Source organism: Gadus macrocephalus, chromosome 15 (assembly GCF_031168955.1).
Source record: "Gadus macrocephalus chromosome 15, ASM3116895v1".
NCBI classification, from domain to species: domain Eukaryota; kingdom Metazoa; phylum Chordata; class Actinopteri; order Gadiformes; family Gadidae; genus Gadus; species Gadus macrocephalus.
The window spans coordinates 1,179,648-1,200,120 of NC_082396.1; the positions used below are offsets into that span (position 1 = coordinate 1,179,648).

The following is a 20,473-nucleotide window of genomic DNA, read 5'->3' on the forward strand; positions in this document are numbered from 1 at the left end:
GAACAGCTGAGGGTGTGTAGGCCGGCTTGTGACCACCGGTATGCGCAGGGAGGCAGCGGTCCGCTGGGCTGGCGTATGGTTATGAGCGCTACACAGAGGACTGTTCAGCAGCCCACATGCAAGACCTCCGGCCTTCCCCACCCATGGCTATTTCTGGAGCCCTCTGTCACTGCGCCGCCTTTCAATCGCAACCACACAAACACAGCAGCAAGCAGGACACAGAAACACTCACTCAAACCAGGCGGACATTATTCTCTCCTTTTTTTTTTTACTGTTTGTGTTTTTTTCTTTACGATTTTGTTTTTATGATTTTTTTTATGATGTACTTTGCTCCATTTCGGTTGATTTAAGACCATTGGCTACTGTATCACTGACGTATGTTAGACACTGTTGCTTACAGCATCACTCTGCACTGCTGTAGTTTCATGAACGGTTGCAACGTGAGCGATGCTCTGTGTGACTGCTGGGTGTGTGGGGTGGCTGGTTTCGGCAGCCTCACCTGGCCCGCGTCACACTCATTGGACTCTGGGGCCGCGTGAGGCTGCACACCTGTTGTACATTGAGCAAGACCCACAGGTCTGCATAACAGCCTCTCAAGCTGAGGGAAAATAACTCCTGCATCTCTATGTCATCTGAACAGAACACAAGAAGGTTTGAGAACATAAAATCCACCCGTGTGTCACTCCTTCAGCGAGTGCCATTCAATCCTCCCTAACCTTCGTCCAGCACACATCTGCACCGTTGACATCAGGATGAACTGACCCCAGCCTCCGCCTACAGGTGTCGTAAAGAGCTAAAAGAGGCAGCCTTTAGGCAAACCTCACGTGTAAATGTCCATCTGGATCGTTCCTGCATTTCCCATCACTAATATGAGGGGGCAAAGGGCATTCCTGGAGCAGCTGGAGCAGCTTTTAAAAGCATCTTAAACTCCCCATCACTGAGCGTGCCAAAAGCAGTGCGCCAAAAGTGGTGTGCTTGGGTCTGGGAGTAAATGTTAGCGAGGGGACGGAATGGAAACTCGAGCGTGTTTTCATAGTATTGGGGCGTTCGATAACTACAGACAGCAGTCGGGCCGATGCGTTAAATTGATGATGGGTTTTTTTCGATGTGGAATGTTGGCTAAATCTTGTGGAGCTGAAACCGCTAAGGTCTCAGTCATGACATCTGTATACTGATTTCAGAAGGTGTTGTTTAAAACAAACTTGCACAAAGCTTAATTCTGGGGAAGGGTTTCAACCTGACTTTTTCCTAGTTTTTTTTTCTTTCACTGACAGCCAGTGAAAGGAGAAAAAAATATTATTATTAATAATAATAGTAATACCAAACGACCAACCATATTTTGATGTAACTCTACAGCTCGTTATCTCCTGGAAGTAATACATACCAATAGTTAGAACAAATGCAAATGGCCTTGGTCTACCTGTAGATGTCCTTAAGCAAGATGCTTTACAGTACCTGGTCCCTGAAAACTAAATCACAGCAAGTTGCTTTCTGCTGTTATCCAAAGTAACTAAATAGTAAATAGTCATGATTCTTTTTTAATCAAATCCGTCAAGGAGGCTGTACAATTTAAGAAAGTTTAAAATGATTTGTGATATTAGTCGTCTGAACTGAATGCTTATTAAGTATACAGTGTTAATGATAAAGCAGGTGGTTGCGAAAAGAGGGACTTATTGCGAGAAGCTATGTTCAAGATGCATCTCAATACAAAGCGGATCAGGGCTTTATTGGGTTTTGGGAATATTTATTTAAAATATTTTTTTAAATAAACATCTATTATTTCATAGATTCCTTTGTTGGGAAACGTAGAGCAGACAAATTATAAAATAAGATGCGTGACTCAGGTGAATAAGATACTTCTCATCCATAGACACGCGAAGAGTAATTCAAACAATGTTTTTACAGCCCTGATCAATTTTACACTGTACACTGCACGCTCGTCATTGTTCACGATCCTTCTTACCACATGCCTGTTTTGCCTGGCTTTGATGGATGGATTAAGTTAAACACATATCTTTCGTCAAATTGCAAAAAAAAAGGCATCGACTTTTTCACGTCTTTTTCGGAGCTTACCTAACAGTCAGCCTAACCAACTAACTCAATGTTCGTTCCGTTGGCGCCCCCTGCTGGACACGTTCAGCCTTCAATTAAACAGAAAAATATGAGAACGAAAGAAGCCTAGAAAGGAAAAATATAGAAAAAAAAGTTAATTCGAATAAAAAGATATGAAAATGACCATAAATATAGAGATAAAAAGAAAGAAATAGACCTCATTCCTAGATGTCGAAACAAAAACAACAACGATATGACTAAATGAATGATGGATATCATTTTGAATAATGTAATACTGTACAGAAGAACACCATAGTTTCTGGAAGTGATCCCTGAATTCAGTGATGAGGCAAGCAGGAAACTATTGATCTTGAGCTACTATTTAATCATGCTTTGGCACTGGGCCCTGAACTTTGAGCGGTCACAGAGAGAAGTAGCCATTTGAAGAGCCAAGCAAGGAAAGGGGAAGGAAAAACAATGGAAAAAACATGGAAAACCAATCAATCAAAAGAAAAAAACTAACTACATCAGGAAAATATTCTTAAATATGTACTACACTGATTAATAACAAACATTTCAAAACAATAAATAATTGTAAAGATCATGTTATTTCGAATGCATATCAATCATGCTCGGTTTGACGATGATTAATCAACTTTGACAGTTGACAATAGCCTGGTTTGCTTCTAGTTTATATTTTGGAAGACCCCTAGACCACCGTTGGAGTCTCCTGGTGAAGTCCTCCCCGGGACGGAGGCAGCACGGCGCAGTCAGCACGTTGCAGCCACGGAGCAAGTGCAGGCCCATCGGTCGGATTCCCCGAGCCGGTGCGGCGTGCTGCGGCAGCAGACGGCGGATGGCACACCTTCAGTTGCACAAACCTGTCCGGCGGCCATCTTTACGCTTGGGTGCCTCTTTAAAGTATCTCTAAACATGGCGTGCAACTGAAACACATGTCATTTCATTTGTTTTTGTTCTGCTGTGGTGGGGCCTCCTGATGTTAATGAATTCAGCACCGACAGGCGAACCAGGCCACCGCACTCGCTGCGGCCTGTCAGCCAGAATCTGATAGTAATGCTACGTTACACGCGGCTTTTCTTCTCCGCAGCTTTTCCTGTGAGTGACTCATTGCGGCCGGTACACAAAGAAAGCGCCAACCAACAAGGTGGTGATGCGCCCTCAAAACCTGCCTCCCCCATTCCCTCCCCCATTCCCCCACCCTGTCCCTCACCCGCCCGATCCAGGCTGAGGCCTTGGTGATGTGTGGAGGGCTGAGGGTCTGGCGGCAGATTGATGGTAGACCCCCCCCCCCCTTATCTTCCGGCCTTGACCCCGGTGGGGGGGAGGCCGTTGCTGGGGGAGTCTTATCAGTCCATCAACGTACCCCTCCATCCCTCCCCCCCTCCCTCCCTCCCTCCCTCCCTCCCTCCCAGGGCTGATGGCCAAGGCTTTTGCTTTTTCTACGTGCTTCACTGCACATCTGGGCCTTCAGGTGGGCTTTTGTTCCCGGTGCAGGCGGGATGCAGGCTGTGGGCAGGGGGAACAATGTGTTCCACTCTCTGCCAGTTGAGCAGGTAGCAAACTGCACGTAGCGGTCCTGGGTTCACCTCCCTGGGCTGCAGGGAACTCCCTGTAGCCCAGTTGGCTCCATAGCAGATTATTTTATAGCAGATTAACACTTTTTTCCCCATCTCCCATGCTGGCCCCCTCACAACCTTCTTACGTTGTGAAAGCCCTTCAAGGCCGTTAAACACATTAGATCTGCAGAACGGGTTGCATGCTGTAGTTTACTGTGATCACACACACACACACACACACACACACACATACATATGTATATATATATATATATATATATATATATACACACACACACACACACACACACACACACACACACACACACACACACACACACACACACACACACACACACACACACACACACACACACCAAGTCTCCAATTAGTGCAATCAGCAGATGATACCTTCACATTGAACCCCTTCCATTTGGGACCCTTACTTAAATGGACGCTAAAAATGATAGTGTTCATTCTTAACAATAAATAATAAAGCCAATGAAGTGCAATTTTGTTGTTGTGTTGTGTCACAAAAGGTGATGGCAAACCTCTTCGCCATCAAACTTTTGACCCAAGGCAAGGCATAGAATGTCTGGTACTTCGTTACAATGTAACTTTTATGGAAGTTCTGCATTAACAGAATTCGCTGGATAAAAATTCAATCTAAATCAGATTAAGATTGAAGTTTGATGGCAGACATGTTGAAATCTAGCTGAACGTTGAGCCGTTCAATACAACTCCAATTCGGAAGATAATGTAAGGCAAGACATGATTGACTTTATGCTACTTTGGCCTTGGCCCGAAAACGGAACGTTTCTGCTTGGCCTCTGCTGAACACGGAATGTTTTGTTCGTTACACAGAAAGCTGACGGTCAGGATAAGCCAGTGCCTCCCAGTTTACCAACACCACAGTAAGATATAATACTTAATTTTACTCATGTATCGCATTTAATGTAGCATTTGTATGAAAACGTATTGTAAGGATATCACATTACGTTTCATCTGTACTAATTAACTGAACGTTTATGAAGCGCATGTGTGTGTTTAGTGGAGACTGTGTCGAAGGTGAATGTCTTCATACAACTTACTGGTTCAGTAGATGACCACGAATGAGTCACTGACAGAGACATACATTCACTGTGTATAAATGTCGTTTTAACGCAGTCATTATACATTATACTATTGTAGTAAAGTAATTTTGATTGTTTGGAATCGGTTGTGTGATTGGTGTTAGGTCACCAGATGGTAAGTGTTATATTCATTACCCTACATAGCTAGCCTAGACCTTCTTGTTATTTTTTTGGTGAATGTTGCATCCATTGTACTCTAAGTTACAATATAGAAAGAGGACAGACCCAAACACACATTATTAATGTATAAGTCTTGTCAGTCATTATGCATGTTCTTTCTACAAGCAATTCAAAAGTGCTACTCACTTCTACAGGATTTCCATCAGAATGGATCCTGGGATTTTTTGATGCTTTATAATAGTAAATTGTAGTAATCTAAAATACTGAATCTAAAATATACCTCAACGTAGGCTAATATGTTTTACCATGTCTCATTAGAAGCGTTATGGCAGTTTAAAAAACAATAAGGTCCCTCCAGTCCACAATGATGTATAACTTCACAATGAATTACAAAACAATGACCCGAACACCATGACTACCAATAACATTTCTATGCTCCTCCAATACTTCCGAAATTGCTTCTCACTGCCATAGTGAACTCACGATGTACAAGCCCTATTATCACGCATTGAGTTATATTCTACATACTTCTATTCTTCTCGTATGCTACACCCTCTATTACTTAACAATTGAAAGAGTAAAAACTAAACTCAAGATTTCTTCCTTGCTGATTAAAGTGAGTTTTTTCTTGGCCTTGTGGGGGCCTGGGTCAGGGCGGGGGTCATAAATACTGTAATGGGGATTAAGGGCTATACAAATAAAATTTAATTAAAGAGCGCAGCCTTTCAGGCATGACCACTGCAACAACAAGCTGTGTCTCATTGTGGCGCCCCCTGCAGGCAGCATGGCTCACGCTGACAGCAAGCTGATGGTCATCGGGGCCCTGGCCGGGGTGGCGGGCGTCAGCCTGGCCGCCGTCTGGTACCACAGCCTCCGGCGCCGGGACTCCTGGCCCGCCGCGTGCCTCGACGGCCCCGGGGGCGGCGGTCTGACGGTGGTGGACGGCGGGGCCGGCGTCGGGCCGGCCTTGGCGGGCCAGGCGGAGGTGCTGGACCGCCTGGAGGCTCTGATACGCTGCGTCTCGGAGCTGAAGGACGAGATGAGGGCCCTGAAGAGCGCCCTGCCCCTGCTGCCCGACCAGGTGAGGGAGGAGATGAAGAGCGGCCGGTCGGAGGGCGGCGGCGGCGCGGGGTCCCGCCGGACCACCCCCACCCGCAGGAAGCGGGCCGCCGCGGCCGCCGGATTGGCCACCAGAAGCGGAGGTCAAAGTTCAGAGGAAGCAGAGAGTGAGGGAGGGTGAGTACCAGCACATAGACACAAGTGGAGTTAACAACTTCCACTAAAGGAATACGGGTACGATCCCCGATGTGTATTATAGTGGTTATGCATATTAGGGGTGTGCACGGGTACACGTGTAACCGGTTAGTAAATCATAACCGTTTAGGAAAAATAAGTAAACGAAAACCGTAAAAAAAACAAAAAAACACTGCGCCATTGTTTCAAAGGCAATCGCGACGGTCTATACTTTCAACATTGTTTCCATATTTATAATTCGAAATTCGTCACAGCCTTTATACCACGGATACTCTGGATTATATAGCATAGAACCGCTTTTTCTGATTAGTTTAATGTAACAGTAAGCTGACAACACCCTAATTAACACCGCAACTGCAAATTAACCGCACAGAGATAACCATGGCAACCGCTCAAACAAATGTTCTTTTTATCGATCATTCTGCTCGCGCATCCGTCGTGTTGATAAACAAATAATCCCCCTATAGCGCGACTGCGGTTCACTTTAAAAAATATATATACTTCTTTTCATTAATAAGAAAACGGTTAACAGTGTACGCGAAAAAAAAAAAGGGGTTGTGTTACAGTTTACAATTTTTTGTAACCGTTCACACCCCTAATGCATATCAAGGTTCACCTTTGTATGCATAACCACTATAATGCATATCAAAACTTTTCTTCAATCCACTAAAGGAATACAGGTACGATCCCTGATGTACATTATAGTGGTTATGCATATCAAGGTAAACCTTGATATGCATAACCACAGGGATCGTACCGTATTCCTTTAGTGGATTGCTGCTGCTAACTCTACTTGTGTAGCGTTAAAGTGGCTAAAATAATTTCTTGATTTGTTTCGGATTTAGAATTTGCCCTTGTAAATAATTAATTTTATTAATGCAGCAATGTTTTACAAGTGAATTGTACTCTTGTCATACATGAATGTCAATACGAATATGACTCACTTCTTCAAGACACACACACACACACACACACACACACACACACACACACACACACACACACACACACACACACACACACACTTGCTCCTTGTAACGTGGTGGAACAAACTAGAATATTGCACAACTTGCCTCAATGTTTACGAACAGAAAAGGACCCCACCTAGAGTTAAGGGCGCACTATTATCTGCCTGTCAGAATCAACAGTCACATGCAGGGGGATTCAGACCAAACACAACTTGTGATCTGATCTGTTCTGTTGAAACAGAATAGTGCTGAATAACTTTTCTTATTAACTTAACTTATCACATCGGCTTTGTATTCTGACGGCTTAAATAAGGTGCACGGAACCCTCTATATAGAAACACATTGGATGAAAATAAAAATACCACAGTGTTTTGTGGTTTGGCACTACTGTTTCTCCCCAATTAAAATGACTGTAATTCAGCTACTGCCAAAAATTCGAAAGTTATATACACAATCAATGGAATAGTTCTATTTGAATGCAGCGGGTACAATAACAGCTCAAGGCTTTCAACAAAGAACGGTGTGAGGGCGATATCTAATTAGCTCGACAGCACCCAGGTGTACTTACCTTCCACTAAGGTGAGAAGCTTAGGGCGTCGGTGTCTTGTTGACCGAGGAGCTTCCTTGGACATCCCAACATAAGGATATATCCAACGTGATGGACTGATGGCTGGAAATAGTGCCTTAAACCTGAGTGGAGGCCTGTTTTTAGATTATTAGATGAATATATTATCATGTGACAGTGATATAAATAATTAACAATTATCAAGATATGGTTAGCATTAGAATATGCATCATATTCCACCCTGTGCATGAAACCATTTCAATCATTAAAGGTGGATGCATTAATGGATGTTGATACAAGTGGGGTGAGTTTTATCACAATTATTTCAATGTGTTGGGTCTTAAATTCTACGCACGTAACCAGTTGGTTAAATTGTGGTTAATGGAGATATGTCCTGAAGGCCTTGTGCTTCCTAACCTTTGCAAGGCTCCTTACTGGGTAAGCAGATGTACTTTAATGTGCTTCCAATGTGCCTCAGGTGTGGGAGAATGGAGGAGAAACATGCCCAGCTCTCTACCTCCATAGACCAGAACATACCTCAATCACACCCAACCTTGGATAAAATAAACAGCAGTTTACCATCAACACCCACTTGGGAAAGATAGACTAAAGAAAAAACAACAACTAAGGGCTATTCTAAAGTTGTTGAGGTTTAATGGAGTTTTATTTTTTTGCTCTGACAAAGTAGAGAAAAGTAGTGGGATCTGAAGTTCTACTGTAACACAGTATTACTGCTGGAACCCAAAGTTCAAAAAAGTAGTTCTCTGTTTTCCCCTGTGCAGGGGTGGAAAGTACGGAGGTACATTTACTAGCGTTCCTGTAATTGAGTAGTTTTTTTGTGTACTTGTAATTTCTTAAGTGGTTTTTAAAATCTATACTTTTACTTTTACCTTGAGTATGATTTTTATATAATTTTAAATAGTATACAGCTATTATACGACACCTCCATTCTTGGTGTCGTATAATCTCCATTCTCCAGGCCGCATGTCGACGTGATCTGCTACTACCAGCCCCGCCTCTCCAATGCATTGATCTAGACTGCTGTTTGTATCTTTAATCTAACATGCATTGTCAGATAAACTGTTGACTCTTGAAAACACCGGGCTCTGCTGCGGCTGCGGCGGATCAGGTCGTTAATCTGACGAGGCCCGGCTGTGTGTCGGCCTGCCGTGGCGTTGTCAATGACTCTGGCACAGCTTGTGGCCTTCTGTGAAAACACATCTGTCTCGTCGGTCTCGGGCTACGTGACTACTGTAAGCATGATCGATGCACCTGGGTGTTATGAGGTCATTCATAATCCCCCCCCCCTTTTGTAAACATCAGCCCCCGTCTGTTAGAGGGCTCGATCTCAGCGTGATCCCACGCTCCAGTGGAGGCGGTTGTTTGGTTGCCTGACTGCACCCCCTTGAACGATATCTGTAGGTTGTAATCCTTGGAAAGAGATCTTTGAACGTACGCACACACAAACACAGACACACCTCTTATAATTAAAGAACTTTACTTCTGCTCTGTTATTTGTCGGGGCACGGTGTAGGGGAATGTTGCAGTCGGTAGAGGAGAACTTCCAGCCCCTGAGGGCAGAGCTGGCATCCACCCAGAGAATGAGCTGCCGCCCTTATCCTCACATCCATCTGATGGGCCCTCCGTATCCCACCTAAGAGCACCATATCCTCTCCCGGAGCCTGTTGGGGGGGGGGGGGGGGCCCTGTTGCGCAGTGCATTGGTCCCTCGTTATGCCTTGGCCGAAGTCACTAAGTACACAGAGAGATTAGCCGGGATATCGTTCTCCCCTTGCTGCCAACGGAGCTCTGCAAACCAAATAGAAAGACGAAACATGAATATTACAAAATCTGCAGAAGTAAACATGGCTTGGATCAGTGACGTTTACACTATTACAAATAATTAAAAGCAAGAACCATCAGTCTATCAATTATCCCTGTGTCAACAATATCAGAGAGTAGCGCAATCACAATTGAACCAGAGGCAATTATCAATGTATCGCTGTATTGACTATGGAAAAATGCGTTGATGTGTAGCATGTGTATGCATCATGCAAACGCAATGATCAGATTGTTCTTTAGATGTCAGTGATATTTGCAGCCATCACTTAGCAGGACAGTGGCTTGTCTGCGGAGCTAGAGATATTCCGACAGTGTGCCTAGTGTTGGCGTACCCAATGATTGGACTCATCTTGCTCCAACACGAGCTTTTGAAATGCCTGCACAGATGCATTTTTTGTTTCTGTATTTGTTGGTAACAAAAAAAGAAGAAGACAATACTAAGAATGAGGACATAATCCTTGCTGCCAGATGGATTGGGACCCTGGAGACCCTCCCCAGCGCTGTGATTGGCTGTCCGTGTGTCCACAGCCCTGTGATTGGCTGTCCGTGTGTCCACAGCCCTGTGATTGGCTGTCCGTCTGCCGTGACAGCTTCCTCACCGGGCCATCAATCACGCAGCGTGCGTGCCAAGCTGTCAGGAACCTCATTTAAACGTGTCTTGTAGGAACTTGTAATTCCTCAAACAGTTCCCACTGCTGTTTATTCACCTCGCCTCGCCATAGCTCCAGGACATTAGTTGGAGGGGGGGGGGGGGGGTGAAGTATTGAAAATAACAATAAAAAAAGCAAGACAGGAAAATCCTTGCATTTAGGACATGGATAGTTGATTTAAGCTGAACCGACAGATTCTGTGCGGCCAGGAAGGCATGCCCGATCAGCGCACACCTAATGTTTATAAAGAGATACTCGTGATTAATGGTCTGTATTTCAGGGAAAAGCTTATAGCTAACAGAAAGGTAAGTGCTCATCAGCGGGCATGGGTGCATCTGAATGGGATATTTAAACTTGGCTAAAGCACGTAATTGCTTCATTTTAAGCGTGCAATGACGACGTGTAAAAATCGAAAGAGGCTTAGCCTCTGTGGTCGCACGTACGCATCTTTGCACGTAGTTTCGCGGCAGTGGAGCGTTGAAGTTTGGGGTCGAAGGTCCCGCCTAGATCCAGACGAGCGTAACCTACTTTTTAAATGAGAACATGGAACACCGAGCTCCCCGTCTGACCTGCCACCGGCGCCGTGAGAGGGCATCTGCATTGCTCTCCAAGTTGCACAGCAGCATGTGGGTTTCACCTGTGGGCCACTGTGTGTGAATAATTGACATAGCTGTCTGTCTTCACTGGCATCCGTCCTTCCGCTTCTTCTTTCATAGTTTCTTCATAGTTTCTTTCAGGTGTTTATGCTGTGCCTCTACCAACCCTCTTAGTTGTGACGTTAATTTCCCTGATTCTTGATTCTCGGCCTTCTGGTGTCTGCTATGCGCTTAATAATGTGGCTGCTAAACACTTCCCTACTGCCTATTCAGCCAACGCCGGCCCTGCTGTATCGAGTTCATTGTATCGAGTTCATTGTATCAACCCTCCTGGCAAGTTTCATTACAGGGCAGTAATGTCCCCCTGATACGTGATCCGGTTTGCAACACTGTGAACCCCTCCCCCTAGTCAATTAGATCAACCCAAAAGTCCATTTAGTTGAATGACCTGCTTATTCTTTTTATGATGGGCCGCAACAGCAATGTAAACAGCTGTATGTCTTATACCGTTCTTCCTAATCGACCATTCATCCAGTATGGTTCCACAATGCGGTTACGCTTCATCACAAACAGGGGGCGTAGTAAGCACCACTTCATGCACCACCCATACCATGGCAGCGGAACCAAGGGCAACGGGGGGGCTGTGTGGGAGAGCTCAGACGAGCACGATTTCTCTCTGGGAGAATTCTGACCCTTGTCTACTATTTGGACGCCTGCAGAGGCGATCTATTCACCCTCCAGTCGGGCCACTGTTGCAGTGCACGTACCCTCTCTCCCCTGGCCCCCAGCGGCACCCAGCAGGGAATAGGCCTGGGGCCGGATGCTCCGAGGCCTTGAGATGTTGAGATGGTAACTCTTCACCATGTTTGTTGTGAGGGCTCTCGCCATGACAACCTCCATGGTTAAGCTCCCTTGAAGGTGTCTCTCCTTTTCCCCCCCCTGGACTTTGTTGAATGGCTCTGCTCCATTATAAGGTCACAGAGGGCATTTCAAGAAGTTGATCAGTGCCTTGCATATGTTTAGGTTGCACAAAGAGAATGGACCAAGTAAGCACAAAGGCCAACTTAACCACTGGCCAACTGAATAATTGATTGGATTGGAAGTGGGTCACGTGCTGTTTTTCGTCCTGACACCGAAATCTACGTAAACAGATCATGACTAAAGTATAGAAGATGTGCAAAACGTATGGGCTGTTGTGCTATTATGTAATCTATCTGCATAAAGCCTTTACAGCAGCTAAGATGAGCTACCATGTTGGTCATCCTTTCACATTATGAAATAGATATGAAATGCATTGTTCAACATGTAACCCTGCAGGTTTTTTAGCCTTTCCCCAGGATGGGTCCACAAAGAGGGGATAGTTAACCTCAATGGCAAGCAAACACTCTGAAGTATGCTCTCGTCACAATAGATCAATACAGTTTACAGACATGTGCAAAATCGGTGTGACTTTATTGTTCTTGGCCTCGAATACCAGCTAAGCTACTTTAGATTGGTCGTGTTATTGTTAGCATTAACATGCCACCGCTAAGCCTTAATGACACAGCAGCATCATTACTTTGTGGTTTATTTATTGTTAGCATTAACATGCGATAGCTAGGCCTTATTGACACAACATCATTACTTTATGGTTTATTTATTGTTAGCATTAACATGCGATAGCTAGGCCTTATTGACACAACATCATTAGCTTAGATCGGTTTCTTCATTGTTGGCATTAACATGCGATAGCTAGGCCTTATTGACACAACATCATTAGCTTAGATCGGTTTCTTTATTGTATGCATTAATGTGCAACAGCTAGCCCTTGATGACACAACAACAGCACTGGATTGATTTATTTTATTATAAGGGTTCCCGATGCAATATCCTTTCAGTTCATGACACATGATGTACTGTTGCACCCTCAGATCCTGCTAAGAGGTCGAGGCCCGACATAAAAACATGGGAAGGTTGTCCATCTGCACACGTCGTCGCGAGGCCGCCCCTTGTTGTTGTTCCCGCATGCGTCAGCCCCTCGCGGCTGCCATTTCCCCACTTTGTTTTCCTTTTCTCCGGGCCCTCCCGGCCCCTCAGTGGCTAATAGGGCCCCTGCTCTTGTAATAACAGGAGGGCTCAAGGTGTGTCTGGCTGGGCGGAGTCTGGAGGTGGCCTCCGGCAAGGGGCACCTGTTGGGTCCACCGTGCTACTGGGCAGGACCCGCTCTGACACATCCCTCCAGAACCCGTGGCTCTCAGACATAAACATTCCTCCAAACCGCCAATGACGCACGTGCAGCTGCTGCCAACACCTGATGGAGGCTTCCCATAGTTTCACCTTTCGGTGTCTTTCATTTCACCCCGCCTCGGTCGTAAAGACCCTGTTTTTCCCTTCTCATATAAAGCTCGCGAGGCGCTTCTTCTTCTTAAGTGCCGTTGATTAGTCGCCGTAGTCGAAGGAGGGAACCATAAAACACGAGTGGCTGTTGCATGCCGCGTCCCGGCGAGTCCGCGGCGCGTCGGGGAGAAAGGCCTCCAGCCATCGGAACGTCAAGACTTTCCTCTACTGTCGGCGTTTAGAAACAATTAAGTGACCGACTTGTGTAAACAAGGCTGCTGCAGTCTTGCATGTAAACATGCAGTGAGCTGTCAGTGTGTACAATCAGGCCAATGATTGGCCGCGGGGTAATCATAGAAGGGGACTCGTTAAAACTTGATTTTTGATTGCTCCGAGTCATTCCTCACAGAGAGCGGTTCTTTCCAGCCCACAGGTTGAAGAGGGGAATTATGTCTTCGTTACACTCAGTGACTCCAGTGAGGGGAAAAACCTGCCGTGTGTGTTGAGGGGTGCATGACTGACCTTACTGAAGCCCTCTCTTATGATCCAGAACAGCCACGCCCTGTTTCACTTGCATGGGAGATAGATTGCATATTCAGGGTTTTTCCTTGGGTCTTTCCAGGGTTGATGTTGAGGAATGTCTTTTAGCTTTGATAAGGACTTTAGGAAATGAACCTGGCTCAACCTGACTGGTTGGTCATCAGTTCCTCATCAAATACGATGGCATTGTGTCCTCCAGGTATATGACGGCGCTGACAGACTCTGACGAAGAGGAACCAAGCCCGGGGTCACCGAGACAGGAGGAGGAGGAAGAGGAGGGCGAGGAGGAGCCTGTTGACCAGCTGGTCGCCCTCCTGGGGAGGGTTGACGCTCTTCACCGAGGGGACAGTTGCGGCAAGAGACGGAGTCTTGATGCACTTCTGGAGAAGAAAGAGGAGGTGTGTTGAGTACGCACACGGTCATGTCTGTGGGCCGTGGTCAAGTTTCTCTCCCTCCCCTCCAAAGTAGCATTTTGTATCTGTAAAACTTGTAAGAGGCAACTTTATATTTTTTACCGATTATTTACGAGGTAGAATACAAATTCCTTCCTCCACTTTTGGGGCGCTACGCGTCATGTCCTCTTCACCCCCAACGCTCCCTCTCTAATGATTTACCTTCCATGTTCCTCCGCCAAGTTCAGTTTGGAGTGACAACCATTTGGGAGTTGACGAGAAAAGGACCAATTCGGAACAAACAGCGATAGCCGCAGCAGCAGCAGCAGAGATACAGTTATACATACAAGTGGTGTACGCATGCACGGTGCCGTTTGAACCAACCTTTTGATCCTTTCCACTCTCTGCAGTACGGAGAGAGCGCGTCACTGCTGTGGCGCCTGGCCCGGGCCTACTGTGACGCCCATGACCTCGCAGACGGCCTGGAGGAGAAGAAGGCCCTGGCTCTGAGCGGTAACCAATCACATTCTGACCTTCGCCTGGAAACGAGGCTGAGGAGACGTTTTGTCTCGCCAATGACCGCATGAGATCTATTCATTATTTGGCCATTTGACTGTAGTTGGTATGTCAATTTGAGTTTTGACGGAGTTTGAATAATTTTACAAAGTAAGAAATATCTTAGTATATTTTATTTGTGGATTGTGGTACACGTAATGTGATTTGCATACCACCATCTCCGGGTGTATGCTAAGAACGCAGACACATTTTACAGACCTTTTTATCTTACAGATCACTTGCTGTACACATTTGACAAAACGCTACAAAACTCTCCTAATCCACAAATGCGTATCAACTAGTTCACATTATGTTCTGAAAGTCAAAACTTAAAGATGTGTATTGATTGATCGGTGTACTCAGATCTGATCATTATTAGTAATGGAGGTGTTGTGTAAACTAAACCCTGTCAGTGACATGAACACTATGACATGTTGAATGAGATGGAAATTGTGTCATCATTATCCTAAACATTCAAGATCATATTTCGAGCTGAACAGGTTCACTGCAAGGTGCGAGAATGATGACGAATGGAAACAGTCCTTCAAGAAAGAGTCCAGTGTAGATCAAATTAATAAATCTTATTTAGATGCATGTTTTCTTCTGACTTGGTTAACAAACAGAGTAAGCAACCATTTAAGCATGACGGAAGTGGCCACTGAAACAAAGTAGGTTTCTTACCATGATAATAACATTTTAACTCTAAGAAATGTATGTGGGAACAAAGTAAACCGATGCATAAGAAAACATTATTCATTCAGCCAATCTGTACGGAATATTAAAGTTTATTTCTTGAAAGTGGTTCAACTGCCCTGGTAATCTAATTTTAGTGTTTCCGTGGCAACATTAGCGTGCCTACCACGCCCCATCCAAATGACTATTTTAGGAATCAACTTGAATTACCTTTCCAAACTCATCTACCCAGGGTGTACCACGTTGTCAGTGGTTGGATTTCATTGAATGATTAGAATGCTCTCGTTCAGACTGGATTGGCCTGTTTCTCTCTCCTCTTGTTAATGGGCCTTTAATAACTACCAAGCAGACTCTAATGACAGCGATACTGCTGTCTCAGATACTGCAGGTCAACATTATTTATCAAGGCAGGTTTGTGTGTGTGTCTGTGACAGTGTGTGTGTGTGCGTGCTCTTAATCCTAAATCACACAATTTCCCGAAGACAATGAACATGCTTTATTTAGAAAAAAGGAAGCGCAGCGCCTTGAATGGACCAATCGGTGCCCAGAGAGCTCGGGGTTCCCAGGGATTATGGGCTGTGGTTCATCCAGAGGCCTCTGACTCTCCCCTCTCCCCCCTGTAGGGAAGGAGGCGGGTGCGGAGGCGGTGAGGCTAAACCCTTCATGCGCCGACAGTCATCAGTGGTAGGTCGTTGGTCTTTTTTTTTTTAATTCACTCATTATTGAAAACGTTCATTATTCCCCCCACACACACAAACAGTGTAGCCAGTTTATTCAGGTGCAAGTTGAAGCTGTGTCCCGAAGCCTCCAGAGAGGCCGCGGGGTCAATACTTTATCCTTGTGCTCACGCAAGATACCAAGGCTGGGTGTTATTCCTGGCAAGGCTGGCCCCCAACCTGTTGGTCTGCGGGGGGGTCAATTCAATAAACTAAAAGGGAGAGAAAAACGAGGTCCCCTTAATGGCTTGTTCCCATACATTGCGCTGTAGATATCCACGTGCAATAGAGGATGTAGGTTGGGCTAAGCCATCACCCTGGCCTTCTGCAGAGAACAGGCACCCTGCCCCCCCCCCCCTTCCCACCACCACCATACCCCCCCCCCCCCCCCCTCACCCATCCTCCCTCACTCCGGGCTTTGTCCCGCTGATACCATCACATCCCCTCCAGTTCCTGGAATGTAAACAGTCTGGACTCGCTCCGATAGCCTGATGGTGACACTGGCTGAACACACATCCATCTGACTGATGGCCCGCAATCACTGCCCGTCAGCATCGGGTTGACACCGCAGCGCAGTGGAGTCTGCGGTGGGTGATGGCTCGCCCGGGTGAGGGGGGAGGTCACCACTCATGCACCTCCCTCCTCGTAACATCGGTCCAGCGTTTGGTGGAAAAATGAGTCCTAATGATAATGTACAACGATATACATATTGTATAACCTTGTTTACATGGTTAGTCATCAATTCCAAAAAGACATTTGTATGATAAATGTCCTTGCACCTCGAGAGAGAGAGCTGTCTTCCTCTCTCAAATTGAAAGGTAGTTAGCATACACATTTCTAATGTAGCCACACAGTGGGATACTGAGGCCACGCCAATGTCCTGACTTCTTTATTGTGTCGATTCCTTTAGCTGTCCTCCCCCCCCCCCCCCCCCCCCCTATACTGTAATGCAAATTAACTTGACCTCTCCCATTTATTTTTAGCTAAGGTTTGGTCATGCACAATAAATAACTAACTTAATTCCTTTATTCCTTGAACAAATGATTTTCAATCCTTTTGGAAATAGATGAATTCACCTTGCCTCCAACTCCTTTGAATGTCCTCTTTGGCAGCTCGGTTATTCATGCCAAAATGAACCTCCAACCTCTGCCACTGGTCTGGTGAGCATTATATAAAGACTCGGGCTCTGCCAAAGTCGGAATCATTTGGTATCAGAGCTCTTTAGAAGTGGATTCTTCAACTTCAAAGGACATAAAAAGATGAACTTGCATCAAACGATGAGGAGGGAGAAGAAGAAGAAGAAAGTCTTCACGTCCTCTGGTTTCATGGTGAAAGAAGGGAGGAAAAATCCCCTTGGCTTTTAATTATTTGTGTCAAAAGGGGCCTGATGGTATGGATCCTGTTTGTATTTGTGCAGGCCTCGACAGCGCATTCCTGGCCTGTAAGAAGCGCTCGTGTTGTGACTTGAAAGCAGCGTGCCGACCACAGCCTGTGGACACAACACAGCCAATACAGATTTGTCCTAGATTATAGTTCTCAGATTGGTATTCGGTACTCCTGGAAGGTTTGTCTTTTGAAGCTACATAGGCACCTCGGCCATGAAAGAACTATCATGCTCTTATGTTTTTAGGGTTTTCCTTTCAATTGTAAGTGGCCTGCATATATACCACGTTTAAAATGGCATGCACGTCTAGCAGACACTTTTAACAAGCAACCTTCACTTTCCTCAACTGCCTGACTTTTAAACATCTTGGGTGTGTTTTGCAGGTGTGTGCTTGCGACATTTGCATGTGTTTTCTTGGTTAATTAATGAATAGAATTATTGTATTTAGAGACACCTAAAAATGTATTTTTGTTTGCTTAAGCCCCTACTATCCTATTGGACCGGCATCAAGGTCCTTTTTAAATAGGTGCCGCATGTGATTGATGTCATCTTTGAAGAGGTGTGTGCGGCACTTTCTCGTGGAAAACAAGGCGCAGTGCACCTTGTTGTGCCAGCGGGCCCCATTGCGCTACTCGGTTCGAGGTAGACGCCGTTATAGCTCGCGCACATACCACAGCTGGAGGTCAGGCAATGGAGAAGGCCGTGGTTGTTCAGTTAATTATGACCAATGGTAAAAAAAAAATAAGAGCCAAAGCTTAATCCTATATCCACTAATGGGATTTGTTAGGACATTAAACCAGGCGGAAATGCAGCTTAATTAAAACGGGCATGGCAAAGTAGATAAGGCCCCATTGCCACCATGGATATGGGGGCCGTGGCGGCGTGCCAAGCAGGGTTCGGAGCCCTTTCTTTCAGCATGAGGTCACTGTTTACTTGGCCATTCTCACGACATCAGGCGCCGTGGCCCGGCGTTCACAATGCGGCCGAGCTTGTCACAGATTTGGCGTTGGGTGTTGAGCGGCGGTGCCCATTCCTTCTTGATCTGCCACGCAAGGTGCTGGCAAGGGAGAGTCTGCAGCCGACAGGCGCTAATAATAGACAATGACCGCAGAGTGAATGAATGACAACCATTCAGCCTGATCAACCTGCCAAACCTTCTCCCGCCTCTGTCACGGCTGATAAGGTGACGTGCAGAAAAGAGCTGTTTTCTGCTCCGTGGACGGTCCGGGCTCTTAAAGTTCTGTATGTCCAACGGGCATCTCCCCCTTTATATGATACCAGCATGTCCACTCCACACTGTCCCAGCAGCTTTTCAACCTCCACAAATGACCGACAACACCACGGCACTTGTCATCCCTCTGACTCATTCTCCACTGTATTTAATTCACCAGTTTGTCACTGATATGGGCTGAAACGCAAGAAGGATTTACGTGTCTGTCTTTCCATTATTAAATATTAGACGTTGTCATTGTTTGCTATGCCCGTACAAAGCGACGTTGTGTCCTTTGGACTGTGGCCGACGAATCCTTTTTGTGTAATCTTAGCACACTTGTGGCCTTGGGAAATGGATTGGATATCTTGTATTCCAGGCTTGTTTACATAGAAGGCTGTACCTCATATGAACCTCCCTCTGTGCTGGAGCACGATGTACTATACACCGTCTGAGGTTACCAAAACCACCGGGGTTTACCAGGGAAGCTTTGGGAAGCGGCTGGTGGATTCACTTTTAATACTTAACGCATTCCTTTGTGGCTGTGGTCATCACCGAGGTGACCACAGCACGCTCGGGCTTTATCGGTCGCAGTGAGAGGCTTTCCCTCCCATTGTGTGACCTCTGACATCCAGCGGACCATAGCGGGAGATGGAGGTATTTCAGATAACATACTGCGGTGGGAACACTGCATCCTATTACTCCCTCACCAGTCCCAAACTTGACCCGTCCGTGGCTTCCCTGTGTGGGGGGCGGTGGTCGAGGTCTGGAGCCTCCCTGACTCTGGAAGAACTCTCCTCTCCATGTTGGAGTTTAACGCTGAAATCAATTGTCAGTTCTATCTGCAAGCAGGATATTATTGTTTTGTTCTTACACATTAACAGTGGGGGGGAATAACCCAGCGCAATTAACGTTCAGTTCTTTCTCTAGACTCTATTCCTGTCAGAATTATTTTGCTTCCTCCTCACCACTTCACCATTTACCCCGCCCCTCTGCTGCAGAAGAAAGTCGTGAGAGATGGGATTTCAACACAAAGAAGAAAGGAAAGGATAAACAACAGTGGGCACGCCCCCGTGCGGTCACGCCTCCTTACATGTTCATATCTCCTCCCTCACCCCCCTCTCTCCTATCGTTTCCCCCCCCCAAGCACACCTCACCTCTGTTTCTCTATGTCGAAGCAAGGCGTCCTTTCGCAGGATTAGTAACGTGTAAACTCGATCCAAGGAACTCTCAAGAACGTGGCCTCGGGCAAGACACCTTATCTCCATCTTAATTTACGGTCTCGTCAGCTCTTTTGCTTACTCCTTGTACTGCCTCTCTTTTTTTCTTTGCACGGTGCCAAACACTATTCCACCCGCCTCGTGAGCGTTATGAGCTTAGCCAGCCACCAAGCATGTCTCTGTCCACACAGTTTGCCCTGTTTCCCGCTCAGCCGATAACGACGAGGAGGGTATTCCTGGTGCTATCCTATGGACGTTGAGGAAACGTCTCTGCCGCTCGGTCCTGTCTGTGGGACGCTGATCTGGGTTTGAACTATCACTGCCTTCTTAGGTTCTGCTCATGTCTCTCTCCCCCAGTCCCACTTTTGATTGATGGCACCCGGGAGCAGCGCATGATTCAGGATGCAACGATACAGCAAACGGATATTCGATTGGCTGCATGCATATTTGGTCACCGCGAGGTTTCCCGCAAGACCTCTTATTCCTCAGCCGCCTCGATTCCTCCTTGGATGGATGGTAGGGGGGTTGGGGGGGGGGGGTGTGTAGGCAGACACACAGTATCCCTCAGAGTCCAGGCTTGGCCGGTTCAACGCGGTCTCATGCTGCTAAAGCTTTGTGCCCCTGGTGGGATTTCTCCCGGCCGTCGGTGAGAGGGGAAGTCGGCCTGGCGAGGCACTCCCGGCCACGCCTT

At 46.2% G+C, this 20,473-nt stretch overlaps 1 protein-coding gene across 1 annotated transcript in view; it reads left to right on the forward strand.

The window, feature by feature from the left end:
• The first annotated feature begins 4,439 nt into the window (after window positions 1–4,439).
• Window positions 4,440–20,473, forward strand: part of LOC132473736 (regulator of microtubule dynamics protein 2) — a 21,688-nt gene continuing 5,654 nt past the window's right edge. The window contains exons 1-5 of the mRNA XM_060073986.1: window positions 4,440–4,543; window positions 5,662–6,118; window positions 13,812–14,010; window positions 14,415–14,517; window positions 15,876–15,936. Coding sequence (XP_059929969.1) covers window positions 4,474–4,543; window positions 5,662–6,118; window positions 13,812–14,010; window positions 14,415–14,517; window positions 15,876–15,936 — 890 coding nt within the window. The 5' untranslated portion in view covers window positions 4,440–4,473. The remainder of the gene's footprint in view (window positions 4,544–5,661; window positions 6,119–13,811; window positions 14,011–14,414; window positions 14,518–15,875; window positions 15,937–20,473) is intronic.